The sequence below is a fragment of the Schistocerca cancellata genome, chromosome 6 (assembly GCF_023864275.1).
Source record: "Schistocerca cancellata isolate TAMUIC-IGC-003103 chromosome 6, iqSchCanc2.1, whole genome shotgun sequence".
NCBI classification, from domain to species: Eukaryota; Metazoa; Arthropoda; class Insecta; order Orthoptera; family Acrididae; genus Schistocerca; species Schistocerca cancellata.
The window spans coordinates 684,008,816-684,026,587 of NC_064631.1; the positions used below are offsets into that span (position 1 = coordinate 684,008,816).

Sequence of the window (17,772 nt, forward strand, 5' to 3'; positions counted from 1 at the left end):
AGGGTGGATGCATGTATCCTCGCTAACGGAGGACATTTTGAACATTTCCTGTAACAAAGTGTTTGAAGTCACGCTGGTACGTTCTGTTGCTGTGTGTTTTCATTCCATGATTAATGTGATTTGAAGAGAAGTAATAAAATCTCTACCATGGAAAGTAAGCATTTCCAGACACATGTCCACATAACATATTTTCTTTCTTTGTGTGTGAGGAATGTTTCCTGAAAGTTTGGCCGTACCTTTTTGTAACACCCTGTATAGGTCAAGGGAACTGTTAGGTGCTAATTTATGGGATCGGGAGCTGATGTTGAGCTATATAGGTCAAGGGAAGTGTCCGATTCCAGATGATATTGTGTTTGGTGGTATTTGGGGAGTTTTGTGATGTAGGCTTTTTCGTCGTTTTGCGTGGTTTTGTATGGGGGTGGGAGTCTAAATTTGTTTATATTTATATAATAGAGGGAAACATTCCACGTGGGAAAAATATATTTAAAAAGAAAGATGATGAGACTTACCAAACAAAAGCGCTGGCAGGTCGATAGACACACAAACAAACACAAACATACACACAAAATTCAAGCTTTCGCAACAAAATGTTGCCTCATCAGGAAAGAGGGAAGGAGAGGGAAAGACAAAAGGATATGGGTTTTAAGGGAGAGGGTAAGGAGTCATTCCAATCCCGGGAGCGGAAAGACTTACCTTAGGGGGAAAAAAGGACAGGTATACACTCGCACACACACACATATCCATCCGCATATACACAGACACAAGCAGACATTTGTAAAGGCAAAGAGTTTGGGCAGAGATGTCAGTCGGGAAGGAAGTACAGAGGCAAAGATGATGTTGAAAGACAGGTGAGGTATGAGCGGCGGCAGATTGAAATTAGAAATTAGCGGAGATTGAGGCCTGGCGGATAGCGAGAAGAGAGGATATGCTGAAGGGCAAGTTCCCATCTCCGGAGTTCTGACAGGTTGGTGTTAGTGGGAAGTATCCAGATAACCCGGACGGTGTAACACTGTGCCAAGATGTGCTGGCCGTGCACCAAGGCATGTTTAGCCACAGGGTGATCCTCATTACCAACAAACACTGTCTGCCTGTGTCCATTCATGCGAATGGACAGTTTGTTGCTGGTCATTCCCACATAGAACGCTTCACAGTGTAGGCAGGTCAGTTGGTAAATCACGTGGGTGCTTTCACACGTGGCTCTGCCTTTGATCGTGTACACCTTCCGGGTTACAGGACTGGAATAGGTGGTGGTGGGAGGGTGCATGGGACAGGTTTTACACCGGGGGCGGTTACAGGGGTAGGAGCCAGAGGGTAGGGAAGGTGGTTTGGGGATTTCATAGGGATGAACTAAGAGGTTACGAAGGTTAGGTGGACGGCGGAAAGACACTCTTGGTGGAGTGGGGAGGATTTCATGAAGGATGGATCTCATTTCAGGGCAGGATTTGAGGAAGTCGTATCCCTGCTGGAGAGTCACATTCAGAATCTGATCAAGTCCCGGAAAGTATCCTGTCACAAGTGGGGCACTTTTGGGGTTCTTCTGTGGAAGGTTCCGGGTTTGAGGAGATGAGGAAGTGGCTCTGGTTATTTGCTTCTGTACCAGGTCGGGAGGGTAGTTACGGGATGCAAAAGCTGTTTTCAGGTTGTTGGTGTAATGGTTCAAGGATTCCGGACTGGAGCAGATTCGTTTGCCACGAAGACCTAGGCTGTAGGGAAGGGACCGTTTGATGTGGAATGGGTGGCAGCTGTCATAATGGAGGTACTGTTGCTTGTTGGTGGGTTTGATGTGGACGGACGTGTGAAGCTGGCCATTGGACAGGTGGAGGTCAACGTCAAGGAAAGTGGCATGGGATTTAGAGTAGGACCAGGTGAATCTGATGGAACCAAAGGAGTTGAGGTTGGAGAGGAAATTCTGGAGTTCTTCTTCACTGTGAGTCCAGATCATGAAAATGTCATCAATAAATCTGTACCAAACTTTGGGTTGGCAGGCCTGGGTAACCAAGAAGGCTTCCTCTAAGCGACCCATGAATAGGTTGGCGTACGAGGGGGCCATCCTGGTACCCATGGCTGTTCCCTTTAATTGTTGGTATGTCTGGCCTTCAAAAGTGAAGAAGTTGTGGGTCAGGATGAAGCTGGCTAAGGTAATGAGGAAAGAGGTTTTAGGTAGGGCGGCAGGTGATCGGCGTGAAAGGAAGTGCTCCATCGCAGCGAGGCCCTGGACATGCGGAATATTTGTGTATAAGGAAGTGGCATCAATGGTTACAAGGATGGTTTCCGGGGGTAACAGACTGGGTAGGGATTCCAGGCATTCGAGAAAGTGGTTGGTGTCTTTGATGAAGGATGGGAGACTGCATGTAATGGGTTGAAGCTGTTGATCTACGTAGGCAGAGATGCGTTCTGTGGGGGCTTGGTAACCAGCTACAATGGGACGGCCGGGATGATTGGGTTTGTGAATTTTGGGAAGAAGGTAGAAGGTAGGGGTGTGGGGTGTTGGTGGGGTCAGGAGGTTGATGGAGTCAGGTGAAAGGTTTTGTAGGGGGCCTAAGGTTCTGAGGATTCCTTGAAGCTCCACCTGGCCATCAGGAATGGGATTACCAAAGCTAACTTTGTAAGTAGTGTTGTCTGAAAGCTGACGCAGTCCCTCAGCCACGTACTCCCGACGATCAAGTACCACAGTCGTGGAACCCTTGTCCGCCGGAAGAATGACGATGGATTGGTCAGCCTTCAGATCACGGATAGCCTGGGCTTCAGCAGTGGTGATGTTGGGAGTAGGATTAAGGTTTTTTAAGAAGGATTGAGAGGCAAGGCTGGAAGTCAGAAATTCCTGGAAGGTTAGGAGAGGGTGATTTTGAGGAAGAGGAGGTGGGTCCCGCTGTGACGGAGGACGGAACTGTTCCAGGCATGGTTCAATTTGGATAGTATCTTGGGGAGTTGGATCATTAGGAGTAGGATTAGGATCATTTTTCTTCGTGGCAAAGTGATATTTCCAGCAGAGAGTACGGGTGTAGGACAGTAAATCTTTGACAAGGGCTGTTTGGCTAAATCTGGGAGTGGGGCTGAAGGTGAGGCCTTTGGATAGGACAGAGGTTTCGGATTGGGAGAGAGGTTTGGAGGAGAGGTTAACTACTGAATTGGGGTGTTGTGGTTCCAGATTGTGTTGATTGGAATTTTGAGGTTTTGGAGGGAGTGGAGCTGGAAGTGGGAGATTGAGTAGATGGGAGAGACTGGGTTTGTGTGCAATGAGAGGATGCCACTTCCTTATACACAAATATTCCGCATGTCCAGGGCCTCGCTGCGATGGAGTACTTCCTTTCACGCCGATCACCTGCCGCTCTACCTAAAACCTCTTTCCTCATTACCTTAGCCAGCTTCATCCTGACCCACAACTTCTTCACTTTTGAAGGCCAGACATACCAACAATTAAAGGGAACAGCCATGGGTACCAGGATGGCCCCCTCGTACGCCAACCTATTCATGGGTCGCTTAGAGGAAGCCTTCTTGGTTACCCAGGCCTGCCAACCCAAAGTTTGGTACAGATTTATTGATGACATTTTCATGATCTGGACTCACAGTGAAGAAGAACTCCAGAATTTCCTCTCCAACCTCAACTCCTTTGGTTCCATCAGATTCACCTGGTCCTACTCTAAATCCCATGCCACTTTCCTTGACGTTGACCTCCACCTGTCCAATGGCCAGCTTCACACGTCCGTCCACATCAAACCCACCAACAAGCAACAGTACCTCCATTATGACAGCTGCCACCCATTCCACATCAAACGGTCCCTTCCCTACAGCCTAGGTCTTCGTGGCAAACGAATCTGCTCCAGTCCGGAATCCTTGAACCATTACACCAACAACCTGAAAACAGCTTTTGCATCCCGTAACTACCCTCCCGACCTGGTACAGAAGCAAATAACCAGAGCCACTTCCTCATCTCCTCAAACCCGGAACCTTCCACAGAAGAACCCCAAAAGTGCCCCACTTGTGACAGGATACTTTCCGGGACTTGATCAGATTCTGAATGTGACTCTCCAGCAGGGATACGACTTCCTCAAATCCTGCCCTGAAATGAGATCCATCCTTCATGAAATCCTCCCCACTCCACCAAGAGTGTCTTTCCGCCGTCCACCTAACCTTCGTAACCTCTTAGTTCATCCCTATGAAATCCCCAAACCACCTTCCCTACCCTCTGGCTCCTACCCCTGTAACCGCCCCCGGTGTAAAACCTGTCCCATGCACCCTCCCACCACCACCTATTCCAGTCCTGTAACCCGGAAGGTGTACACGATCAAAGGCAGAGCCACGTGTGAAAGCACCCACGTGATTTACCAACTGACCTGCCTACACTGTGAAACGTTCTATGTGGGAATGACCAGCAACAAACTGTCCATTCGCATGAATGGACACAGGCAGACAGTGTTTGTTGGTAATGAGGATCACCCTGTGGCTAAACATGCCTTGGTGCACGGCCAGCACATCTTGGCACAGTGTTACACCGTCCGGGTTATCTGGATACTTCCCACTAACACCAACCTGTCAGAACTCCGGAGATGGGAACTTGCCCTTCAGCATATCCTCTCTTCTCGCTATCCGCCAGGCCTCAATCTCCGCTAATTTCTAATTTCAATCTGCCGCCGCTCATACCTCACCTGTCTTTCAACATCATCTTTGCCTCTGTACTTCCTTCCCGACTGACATCTCTGCCCAAACTCTTTGCCTTTACAAATGTCTGCTTGTGTCTGTGTATATGCGGATGGATATGTGTGTGTGTGTGCGAGTGTATACCTGTCCTTTTTTTCCCCTAAGGTAAGTCTTTCCGCTCCCGGGATTGGAATGACTCCTTACCCTCTCCCTTAAAACCCATATCCTTTTGTCTTTCCCTCTCCTTCCCTCTTTCCTGATGAGGCAACATTTTGTTGCGAAAGCTTGAATTTTGTGTGTATGTTTGTGTTTGTTTGTGTGTCTATCGACCTGCCAGCGCTTTTGTTTGGTAAGTCTCATCATCTTTCTTTTTAAATATATTTTTCCCACGTGGAATGTTTCCCTCTATTATATTCATATAATTAATTTGAACCCAACAATCACGTTTGTTATTGTTATTGTTATTGTCACTGTTACATTTCGTAGTCTTTTCTGTCATCTTATTTCCTCCTTCTGTTTTTGCCAGCAGTTTTACTTTCTATTCACCTTCTCCTTTTTTACCGGAATCCAGTATACAATTTTATCCCGCCGATATATACTCAATAATACGTAATAATACGTAACCCACTTCCAAACAATAACCAAAAAAAAATAAATTTTTTTTTCCGCTTTCAGCACTACCGCTCCTATAAAATCCGCCGTTTCCAGTTCACAAACAGTTCCTTTCAGCTATTAAACAACCTTTTCGGCCAGTTTTAATATCTTTTGCTTTATTTCCATTTCCGTTTTTCTCACATCATCGATCATTTTTAGCCGCTTCCCACAGGTTTTAACGTTATTATTTCTTCATCAGACAATTGTTAGCTTCATTTCCATAATCTGCCACCACCAAACCACCCTTTTAATACATCCTCACGTAGTTTTTTCGAAATTTTCCCGTATTTCTCCACCCTTTAACGTGTTTTGGCGGCAACACAACCACCTAACCTTTATGCACATCATTATCTACCTACACAAGTTTACCATTGGATCAACATAGCCCAGCTCTAACCAACCCTTTTTCGCTTTTTTTCACACCAGATCTCCATTTGCTTTCTAGTTTTACCTTTATCTCTCCCCATATATTTTTATATTTATTTTCATTTTCATTTCAGCCTCGTGTTCCACTTTCCACCTTCTAGTACCATGTCACCCTCACACCTCCACAACGACCCCATTAAGTTTTAAAACATTCCCTCCGCAAACATGCCTTCGCCCTAGCCAGATTACACTCCCATATTTTATTTTCTCAGGCTTGTCTGACATTTGGCATCACCGCCAAAGGCCTCACACTTAAAGTTCCCATCTCTGGCTGCAACTCTTCTTTCCATCAGTCCCTATACCAGTTCCAAACCGAACAATCCATTGCCCTCACCCACCTAATCCTTCACCTACACATCCACTGAGCCAATCAACACACCCATCAACTCCTGTCCCTAATAAAAGTCCTCAATCTTTCCTCTCCCACATCCACACCGGTTGTTCAGAGCATCCTCCTACAGGCCAACCGCAAATTAGAACAGCATGCCACCCTCCACCTTAAAAAACTATCCAATCTCCTGGTTTCCCACCTCCGGAAAGGCAACTCACTCACCCTTCACAACCATTCCAGCAAACCTCAACCTCCTCTCATTGCACACAAACCCAGTCTCTCCCATCTACTCAATCTCCCACTTCCAGCTCCACTCCCTCCAAAACCTCAAAATTCCAATCAACACAATCTGGAACCACAACACCCCAATTCAGTAGTTAACCTCTCCTCCAAACCTCTCTCCCAATCCGAAACCTCTGTCCTATCCAAAGGCCTCACCTTCAGCCCCACTCCCAGATTTAACCAAACAGCCCTTGTCAAAGATTTACTTTCCTACACCCGTACTCTCTGCTGGAAATATCACTTTGCCACGAAGAAAAATGATCCTAATCCTACTCCTAATGATCCAACTCCCCAAGATACTATCCAAATTGAACCATGCCTGGAACAGTTCCGTCCTCCGTCACAGCGGGACCCACCTCCTCTTCCTCAAAATCACCCTCTCCTAACCTTCCAGGAATTTCTGACTTCCAGCCTTGCCTCTCAATCCTTCTTAAAAAACCTTAATCCTACTCCCAACATCACCACTGCTGAAGCCCAGGCTATCCGTGATCTGAAGGCTGACCAATCCATCGTCATTCTTCCGGCGGACATGGGTTCCACGACTGTGGTACTTGATTGTCGGGAGTACGTGGCTGAGGGACTGCGTCAGCTTTCAGACAACACTACTTACAAAGTTTGCCATGGTAATCCCATTCCTGATGTCCAGGTGGAGCTTCAAGGAATCCTCAGAACCTTAGGCCCCCTACAAAACCTTTCACCTGACTCCATCAACCTCCTGACCCCACCAACACCCCACACCCCTACCTTCTACCTTCTTCCCAAAATTCACAAACCCAATCATCCCGGCCGTCCCATTGTAGCTGGTTACCAAGCCCCCACAGAACGCATCTCTGCCTACGTAGATCAACAGCTTCAACCCATTACATGCAGTCTCCCATCCTTCATCAAAGACACCAACCACTTTCTCGAATGCCTGGAATCCCTACCCAGTCTGTTACCCCCGGAAACCATCCTTGTAACCATTGATGCCACTTCCTTATACACAAATATTCCGCATGTCCAGGGCCTCGCTGCGATGGAGCACTTCCTTTCACGCCGATCACCTGCCGCCCTACCTAAAACCTCTTTCCTCATTACCTTAGCCAGCTTCATCCTGACCCACAACTTCTTCACTTTTGAAGGCCAGACATACCAACAATTAAAGGGAACAGCCATGGGTACCAGGATGGCCCCCTCGTACGCCAACCTATTCATGGGTCGCTTAGAGGAAGCCTTCTTGGTTACCCAGGCCTGCCAACCCAAAGTTTGGTACAGATTTATTGATGACATTTTCATGATCTGGACTCACAGTGAAGAAGAACTCCAGAATTTCCTCTCCAACCTCAACTCCTTTGGTTCCATCAGATTCACCTGGTCCTACTCTAAATCCCATGCCACTTTCCTTGACGTTGACCTCCACCTGTCCAATGGCCAGCTTCACACGTCCGTCCACATCAAACCCACCAACAAGCAACAGTACCTCCATTATGACAGCTGCCACCCATTCCACATCAAACGGTCCCTTCCCTACAGCCTAGGTCTTCGTGGCAAACGAATCTGCTCCAGTCCGGAATCCTTGAACCATTACACCAACAACCTGAAAACAGCTTTTGCATCCCGTAACTACCCTCCCGACCTGGTACAGAAGCAAATAACCAGAGCCACTTCCTCATCTCCTCAAACCCGGAACCTTCCACAGAAGAACCCCAAAAGTGCCCCACTTGTGACAGGATACTTTCCGGGACTTGATCAGATTCTGAATGTGACTCTCCAGCAGGGATACGACTTCCTCAAATCCTGCCCTGAAATGAGATCCATCCTTCATGAAATCCTCCCCACTCCACCAAGAGTGTCTTTCCGCCGTCCACCTAACCTTCGTAACCTCTTAGTTCATCCCTATGAAATCCCCAAACCACCTTCCCTACCCTCTGGCTCCTACCCCTGTAACCGCCCCCGGTGTAAAACCTGTCCCATGCACCCTCCCACCACCACCTATTCCAGTCCTGTAACCCGGAAGGTGTACACGATCAAAGGCAGAGCCACGTGTGAAAGCACCCACGTGATTTACCAACTGACCTGCCTACACTGTGAAGCGTTCTATGTGGGAATGACCAGCAACAAACTGTCCCTTCGCATGAATGGACACAGGCAGACAGTGTTTGTTGGTAATGAGGATCACCCTGTGGCTAAACATGCCTTGGTGCACGGCCAGCACATCTTGGCACAGTGTTACACCGTCTGGGTTATCTGGATACTTCCCACTAACACCAACCTGTCAGAACTCCGGAGGTGGGAACTTGCCCTTCAGCATATCCTCTCTTCTCGCTATCCGCAAGGACTCAATCTCCGCTAATTTCTAATTTCAATCTGCCTCCGCTCATACCTCACCTGTCTTTCAACATCATCTTTGCCTCTGTACTTCCCTCCCGACTGACATCTCTGCCCAAACTCTTTGCCTTTACAAATGTCTGCTTGTGTCTGTGTATATGCGGATGGATATGTGTGTGTGTGCGAGTGTATACCTGTCCTTTTTTCCCCCTAAGGTAAGTCTTTCCGCTCCCGGGATTGGAATGACTCCTTACCCTCTCCCTTAAAACCCATATCCTTTTGTCTTTCCCTCTCCTTCCCTCTTTCCTGATGAGGCAACATTTTGTTGCGAAAGCTTGAATTTTGTGTGTGTGTTTGTGTTTGTTTGTGTGTTTATCGACCTGCCAGCGCTTTTGTTTGGTAAGTCTCATCATCTTTCTTTTTATATATATTTGTTTATATTTAGTTTGTCCCCACCCAAGAAAACCCTATTTCCCACGCGTGTCCTGTTAGTGTCATTAGGCTTTTTGCGGAATGTGTGTGTGTTTGTTTTTCAATGTATTTTCATCCTCATAATGTGTACGTAACAAATTTATATGCACCATATTGGAATCGTGGTTTATGGTCATTTCCACCATATTTGTTACGTCATGGGTCAAAGCAGACAGACAGACAGACAGACAGAGAGAGAGAGACACACACACACACACACACACACACACACACACACACACACACACACACACACACACACACACGTGTGTGCACTGGTGTGGAGGGAAAGGAGATATGGAGGGAGGGTTGAAGAATTGTGGCTGATGGTCGAGAGGGAGAGTCAGCGAGCACAGGGAATAGGTATGTGAAATGGGAAAACCTCATACTGGCACAGTCATGGTAGTTTTGCCTAGCACTCTATGACATGGAGGAGTAGATTATGAGGGGAGATACAATTAAGAAAGAGGGAGGCTGCAGAGAGAACTGTGTGAGTGCAGAAAGAGTTAAGTGTGAATCATGGAGAAAGGTGGTAGTGATGGGTGTGGGATGGGGCTAGCAGAGATTAAAGCCAAGAAGGTTACAAGATTGAAGGAAGTGTTATAAGGATAGTTATCAAGAAGCAGGTGTTGGGTGGAAAGACCCAGATGGCCCAGGTTGTGAAGCACTTACTGAAGTCTAGAATGTTGTGCTTGGCAGTATATTCTGCCACTGGCTGGTTCACTCTGCTCTCAGGTGGACAGCTGTCTAGTGGTCTGGCTCACATAAAATGGTGAGCAGAAGTTACGGAAGAATTGGTATATGGTATGGCTGCTTTGTCAGGTAGTCCTGCTTCTGGCAGGACAGGATATGCTTGTGGCAGGACTGGAGAGGCACATGTGGGTGGATGTATCAGTGAGTTGTCACTTTTATTTCTTCCGTCATTTTCACTACGTTAATACACTCCTGGAAATGGAAAAAAGAACACATTGACACCGGTGTGTCAGACCCACCATACTTGCTCCGGACACTGCGAGGGGGCTGTACAAGCAATGATCACACGCACGGCACAGCAGACACACCAGGAACCGCGGTGTTGGCCGTCGAATGGCGCTAGCTGCGCAGCATTTGTGTACCGCCGCCGTCAGTGTCAGCCAGTTTGCCGTGGCATACGGAGCTCCATCGCAGTCTTTAACACTGGTAGCATGCCGCGACAGCGTGGATGTGAACCGTATGTGCAGTTGACGGACTTTGAGCGAGGGCGTATAGTGAGCATGCGGGAGGCCGGGTGGACGTACCGCCGAATTGCTCAACACGTGGGGCGTGAGGTCTCCACAGTACATCGATGTTGTCGCCAGTGGTCGGCGGAAGGTGCACGTGCCCGTCGACCTGGGACCAGACCGCAGCGACGCACGCCAAGACCGTAGGATCCTACGCAGTGCCGTAGGGGACCGCACCACCACTTCCCAGCAAATTAGGGACACTGTTGCTCCTGGGGTATCGGCGAGGACCATTCGCAACTGTCTCCATGAAGCTGGGCTACGGTCCCGCACACCGTTAGGCCGTCTTCCGCTCACGCCCCAACATCGTGCAGCCCGCCTCCAGTGGTGTCGCGACAGGCGTGAATGGAGGGACGAATGGAGACGTGTCGTCTTCAGCGATGAGAGTCGCTTCTGCCTTGGTGCCAATGATGGTCGTATGCGTGTTTGGCGCCGTGCAGGTGAGCGCCACAATCAGGACTGCATACGACCGAGGCACACAGGGCCAACACCCGACATCATGGTGTGGGGAGCGATCTCCTACACTGGCCGTACACCACTGGTGATCGTCGAGGGGACACTGAATAGTGCACGGTACATTCAAACCGTCATCGAACCCATCGTTCTACCATTCCTAGACCGGCAAGGGAACTTGCTGTTCCAACAGGACAATGCACGTCCGCATGTATCCCGTGCCACCCAACGTGCTCTAGAAGGTGTAAGTCAACTACCCTGGCCAGCAAGATCTCCGGATCTGTCCCCCATTGAGCATGTTTGGGACTGGATGAAGCGTCGTCTCACGCGGTCTGCACGTCCAGCACGAACGCTGGTCCAACTGAGGCGCCAGGTGGAAATGGCATGGCAAGCCGTTCCACAGGACTACATCCAGCATCTCTACGATCGTCTCCATGGGAGAATAGCAGCCTGCATTGCTGCGAAAGGTGGATATACACTGTACTAGTGCCGACATTGTGCATGCTCTGTTGCCTGTGTCTATGTGCCTGTGGTTCTGTCAGTGTGATCATGTGATGTATCTGACCCCAGGAATGTGTCAATAAAGTTTCCCCTTCCTGGGACAATGAATTCACGGTGTTCTTATTTCAATTTCCAGGAGTGTATTAAGCTCTGGATATTAATTACACTCTTGTAATATAGGTGAACCAGGGCAGCTTTCAGATTTTTAACAAACACATTTTAAACTCATGAGGATGATCTATTTATTGCCAGTATTATTGCATCTTCCTTTCTAATATCAGTTCTTAGGTCTAAAGTAGATTACTCAAAATACTGTTAAACATTGAAATAAGAAAGTTATTTTTGTGATTTTATAATTTACATACAAATTACATCATTTCAGAAGACTTTACAGAAACAGTAATAGGCTACATTAAAATAATTCATACGTGTGTGTTCCGATTCATCACTGTGGCACCAGCTTTCAATAAAATATACGTGAAATCTTTCTAAAAGTCCTTAATGGAACTTGTCTCTCACACTTTCCACCTAAGGCACTATTTGTTACTGAGAACATTTTGCCGATCAACAATTTTGGCTCCACTTCTTTACTTTGTGTAATCATAACAACAAAAATCATTCCTGCTGACATACCAGTTTCCTTAACCCTGTTGAGGACCACTGCCTGACACTTAGAGCATAGCATTCAGTTGCTATTATTCCTGATTCCTCACTTGCTACTGTATGATCATTATGCAGCACTGGCTTCCCAATCCTCATAGATCCCTATCAGATTATGACTTATGAAGTACCGACAGATAACAATGAAGGTGATGATGCTACTGCTAGTGATGCGTGGTCTTATGGTCGCATAAAAGTTCTCAGCATTCTTTATGAAGAGGCTGTAGCCACTTCAGAAGGTTTTCCTCTTTGTGTGCCTTGTCTGTGTCTGCTGTAGGCACTTTCTTGTCTCCTGTAACAGCCTGCAACGCATTTCTTACATTCACTGATTTACTGTGCTGCATCTGCTAAGTGTTCTGGCGCTATCTTTTACTGTGGCTGCATTTCTATTACACATATTTCAGTCCATTGCATGGAGAAAACATGTTTGCAGCAGTATGTGATCTCTTGAGTCTTTTGTTTTAGTTTTTCTATTTAAATGTGGGCCGTGTCTCATGTAGTCACCTCTGCTTACACAAATGCAATACCCAAAACTCATGTTTATGAATGATACAAAATTGTTTTTACATAGTTAATTAATTTTGCTAATTGATTCTCAGTTTACAAGGCCAGCATCAGACTTAACATCAATTAAATTAAGCTTGTCAGAAAGTACTATAATGCAATGAATGAAGTTGATATGACTTACTTCTGACAGCAGCTCCTCAACATCATTAGTAACCCCTATAATAACAACTCATTATTGCAACTTTTACCACCAATATTTTCTGTCACTTTATCCGGTTGAGCACTCGGAGCACTTGCTCATGTCTGTGGCATATTCATGTTGAACAGGGTAGTCAACTTCGGAATGCATCTGTTCAAGAAAAAAAATGGTTATCTTTCACTATTTCTGTTGCTGGTTCCTTGTTCTGATTTAATTATCATTTCTGTTTCCTTTGTGCATTCAGATTCCTCCTGATTCAGTACTTTGAAACTGTTCCTAATGACATCATTGAAGAATAATTTGGAATGCAATTTGGTCTATAGTTTATTGACCTTATAATTTATTTCTTACACTTTTGTTCATTTGATGGGGTTTCCGTTGCTATGATTTTCAACAGTTCTACCCCTACAGTCATCCTCTATATAGCTGCATTTAGGCCAAAATACCCCATTGCATGTAATACCTAATTTACGAAATAGTATCTACAAATTGAGGGTAAAAATCCATAGACATGATAAATTTAATTATAATGTTGGATAGATTCTGCTTAAAGAGCTTGAAGAAGACTCAATTAAAGCACAGTACAGCATCAGACTAAATGTCAGAGAAAGCAGGCGTTGAGATTAGTCGCATTAAAGTGTGCGTTAACGTAAGGTCAACTAATATAGAAGATTGAAATGTGAATCAATGTTTCACACGATTTTTTTTTCGCCAGAATTTATTTCGGCTTGCGAGTTCGAAAGCACTCTCGCGGTCTGAGAGACTACACCTCGGAGTTACGTGCTAAAATGAAGTCTGAATGTGCAACAACTTACCCAACGCCATATTCGACATCGTAGCATCGGCCTTGCAGTTCATGATGAAGCTTTGTGACTTCCACTCGTTTTTCGACCATTGGTGGTAACGCTTTCCTAACATGTTCTTGGAGGCGATAAAACGCCAAGGAAGGCTCATTGGCAACAATGTGCATATTTTCTGATATTCTCTCCGTTGCTGCGTCAATAATGAAATATATTTCTCAAAATGTCAGATCTTAAAATAATTTTCTGTATTTATTAAAAAGCATATTGAAGTTTAATTATACTTATCGGTACATTAGCCTACACCTAGACATCGATACGCCACAATGTGCAAAAATTCTACACTGTAAAATCAACCACTTTACAATTCACACCTTTTTTGACTTTAATATCCAATTCAGGATCAGAAATATTGTGAGCAGACATTATCGTCTCAGCAGATTTCGAAGAATTGCAGAATACGAATACTCTATAAAGTCAAAGGCCTGAGTGTAAACTTAAATCACCCTCTAAATAAAATCCGCAGAGGACGCAAAAACATAAACAAATCACCCCAAATTCCGTCTGCTTTCAATGACAGCAGACAACACTGCTAATATCAAAGATTTTAATAATACAAAGTTATCTCTACAGTGCTATTTTATTACTCTTACTTTATATCTTTGCTCAGTATTCAATGTTTACATTTGCCGAGAAATATTAACGGAGTAACAGTAAATGAATTTTAATAAGCATTATAGTTTTCACTTAAGATATGTGATTCAATTTGATTTATTTATTCATCTAGTGATCATCTCACAACGGTACAGGATTTGGCATCATAATACAATGAAAATAAATAGTTACAGATATTGGCGTACACCCATATAAAATATAAAGGATGATTTTATGAAGATAAGAGGTAGATCTACTCTTAACTGCAGGCGTTTCACAAAACCTGAAGGTTGGTATGTGTTTCCAAGACATGTACTAGGAAGCTTGCACTTCACATCTGATCAAGAATATGTAAAGGCTATATATTGTCAATGTTTCCTTGACTCATAAACATCTACTTTTGTCATCGCTAGTCAGCACAGTCGGATGTGCAAGCCTTTGGCTGTGTTTGCTGTCACCAAGAAACTTCATTGCTCATTTGCTTTTTCTTTTTTTACATGGTAATAGTAAGCCAAGTTTGTATTCACTGCTCAGAGCACTGAGGTTATAAACTACGGCACTGCCGATACGAATGGTAGACTCGCCCACAAATTAATACTCGACGTGAATTGAGAACCTAACAAATGCCGTGGATGAAGCGAAAGTCGTTGTAACAAACAAAAGAGGAAAACCTAAAAAATGCAGTAGAATAGGGTTAAAAGTAGTTGTGCAGATATAGCCTGAGAAGATAATACATATCAGAAGTTAGGTGAATAAAATGTGGGGCAAACTAATGACTTTATTTATATCAATACGCTGAAAACCACTGTGATGTACATGACAGAAGATACATCCCATTGTATCAATTGTTAGGCTTTCTTCCCGTTGTTTTGACGCATGAAGCGTTAGAGGAATGATTATTTGAATGCCCCTGTGCGTGCTGTAATTATTATAATCATGTCCTTACAATCCGTACGTGAGCGATACATAGTAGGTTGTAGTATATTCCTAGAGTTTGTTAGTAGTTTACGTCTATCTGCAAGAGTTTGACAGTTCAGTTTCTTTAGCATCTCTGTAACACATTCCCACAATCAAACAAATCTGTGATCACTCATGCTGCCCTTCTCTGTATATCTTCAATATCCCTTGTTAGTTCTGTTTAATACTAGTCCCACACACTTGAGCAATATTCGTGAATGAGTCACATGGATGATTCGAAAGCAATTTCCTTTGTAAACCGATTGTATTTCTCCAGTATTCTACCAATGAACTGAAGCCTACCACCTGCTTTACTAAGAACTGAGCCTACGTGGTCATTCCATTTCATATCCCTATAAAGAGTTACACTCATTCATTTGCATGAGTTGGTGAATCCCGACTGTGACTCACTGAGGTTATAGTCATAGGATACCACAAAACAGTGGAAACGTTAATAATAAATCTAACGCTTCTTACAGTATCATTAATCTGGAACGCTGTGGAAGAAATGCCAACCATCTACTGCAACTCACTATTCGCTTGTGGCTCACTCAGATGTTCCCTGGCCTCTGGATTGGATGTGTAGGCATATCAGTTGTCCTGTACGTTCACCTAATTTGAAGCCACTGAACCTTTTTCTCTGGGGTAGTCTCATATATGAAAACTAAGCACAAGTTCTGGCGACGTGAGAGAATTTAAAGCATCGTATTGTTGCAGCATGTGCAACAATGTCGAAGGGATCTAGTCAGTCTGTCCAGAAATTCTTGCATCTGCGACTGTGTGGAGTTGGAACCTATCGTGCTGTTAGACATACATCTATGCGTATCAATTGGTACTAACCCCAGGAGTGCTGGTAGCACTTCAGTACCCTTTACCCACTAAAGTATCTTCAATGAAGTAAGGACCTATTATATAGTCTTCAGTAATCCACATTACCACTGATTTTCAATGTACCCCAGCCAGTGCAAATTCTCAGCAGCCTAGTAATACTTATTTCTTACATTCAGGTTTCTATGGTCTGGAAAGGTAGCCTCATTGGTAAAGAAAATTCCATGAAGAAACGACCTATTGTCCTGAAGTCACATCATGATTCCTTGCATTTTCACCAATCGCATTGGTTAATCACTTGGCGAAGTGGCAGGAAGGCCATAACTACAGTAACAGGGAACCTAAGGCAAGTATCCAATGTGAGTGACCCACCCCCTCTTCCATGCCATCCCCTACTCCTTCTTCTACTCCTAACCCTTCCCTCCATCATACCATACAATCTCTTAGGCTGCTCTCCTCTCATTTGCGCCAGAAAAACTTTTCCTACAAACGGACTAGTTTATGACCTTAGCAATATTTACCCTGATATATCAAGAAGTGAAGCAGCTTTTCACAAACTAAGTTGTTCGAGCCACAGAGGGTGGTCAAAGGTTGTTGACAAAGGGTTCTCAACAGAATTCTAGGAAATAGTGTAGGAGACATAGGAGAAGATTCACCACAAGAACCTTTCAACTTGCCCTTCAAATGCACTCTTCGAAGAATACAAAAAGTTTCTAGAAATCTTTATTTAATTCGCACAAAGCCCTTCTTATTGCCAGGTAATATATTACATCATTATTAATTACAGCACAGGACAATATCTCAGACAATGAAGTAATATCTAACATAATATTACAAGATAAAACAGAATGAAAAGTCTATTTGGAAGAAGTGAGTAGATAATAATATCCATCTTAAAATATAAACTGGTAATGAAAAAATTAATTTTGTCTTATTTAAATTATTTTTCCTCACTTTTGTCTCTTCGAAATGGTCAAGAATATTTAAAAAAAATAAATTTCGTGCTCTTTCATTTCCTGTCAATACCAGGCCCTACTGCCTAACCAGTTAACGCTTCCTGACTCATTTCAGAACATAAGTACTTCGGATAATAAGGACAGCTGACTTAATGACAGGATAGCTGGATGCCAACGAGCTATGTTTTACTAATAAAAGCTCTGCTAAGTCTTGCCCACCAGATAGTTTCAGTATTTGTATTCTGACTGAAATTCTTATCAATGATACCCGTTGTGCCAGAAACAGGTGAAATGTCATCTTCAGTTATAATTGTAAAGCTAGTGCTTCAATTTTTTTTTTAAATTACATCACAGCTGATCGCTATTAACAAAGGTTGTATTATTCCGTATGTGTCCATAACTTCCTTCATTTTGTGGAACACTTATTTAGTTGGAATAACTTATGTCAATCACTGGGTAAAAATGTAGCATCAAGTCAAGTTATTAGCTCTGCCAGCTCCTTGTCATTTCATAGCTCGCTGAAGCACTTCTTTATTCTTTTAATCCATTTTTTAAGAAATTTACACTTGATGTCCCATATTTCAAGGATATTGAAAGCATTTTTTCAAATACTCTTTGGTGTTTCTGATGCTTGATATTTCTGATAGTGTCGTTCCTAAGAGTTCTTATGCAGCAGCAACGTCCTATGTGCTATAATGAACTTTTTATTACTTTGCACTGAATTACAAGGAGGTTAACAAAGGTATGATATCCTGTTTTATTGTAGTGCCTACTACGCATTTCACTCGTTACATTTCTTATTCATAAGAATTTTGTTTTTCAGGGCCATAAGAGGAAGAGGAGGATATTGGTGTTTAACGTCCTGTCGACAAGGAGGTCATTAGAGACG

General features: G+C 44.3%; 1 protein-coding gene across 2 annotated transcripts in view; it reads right to left on the bottom strand.

Moving 5' to 3' along the window:
- LOC126191235 (BLOC-1-related complex subunit 8 homolog) overlaps positions 1-14,071 on the bottom strand; it is a 146,139-nt gene extending 132,068 nt beyond the window's left edge. For both annotated transcript variants that reach the window (XR_007538332.1, XM_049932039.1), the window contains exons 1-2: positions 13,863-14,071; positions 13,504-13,681 (exon numbers count right to left, since the gene is read on the bottom strand). Coding sequence is in view for 1 of the 2 variants with exons in the window: in XM_049932039.1 (XP_049787996.1) it covers positions 13,504-13,681; positions 13,863-13,914 (230 nt within the window). In the remaining variant the exon portion in view is untranslated. The remainder of the gene's footprint in view (positions 1-13,503; positions 13,682-13,862) is intronic.
- Positions 14,072-17,772: the final 3,701 nt, after the last annotated feature.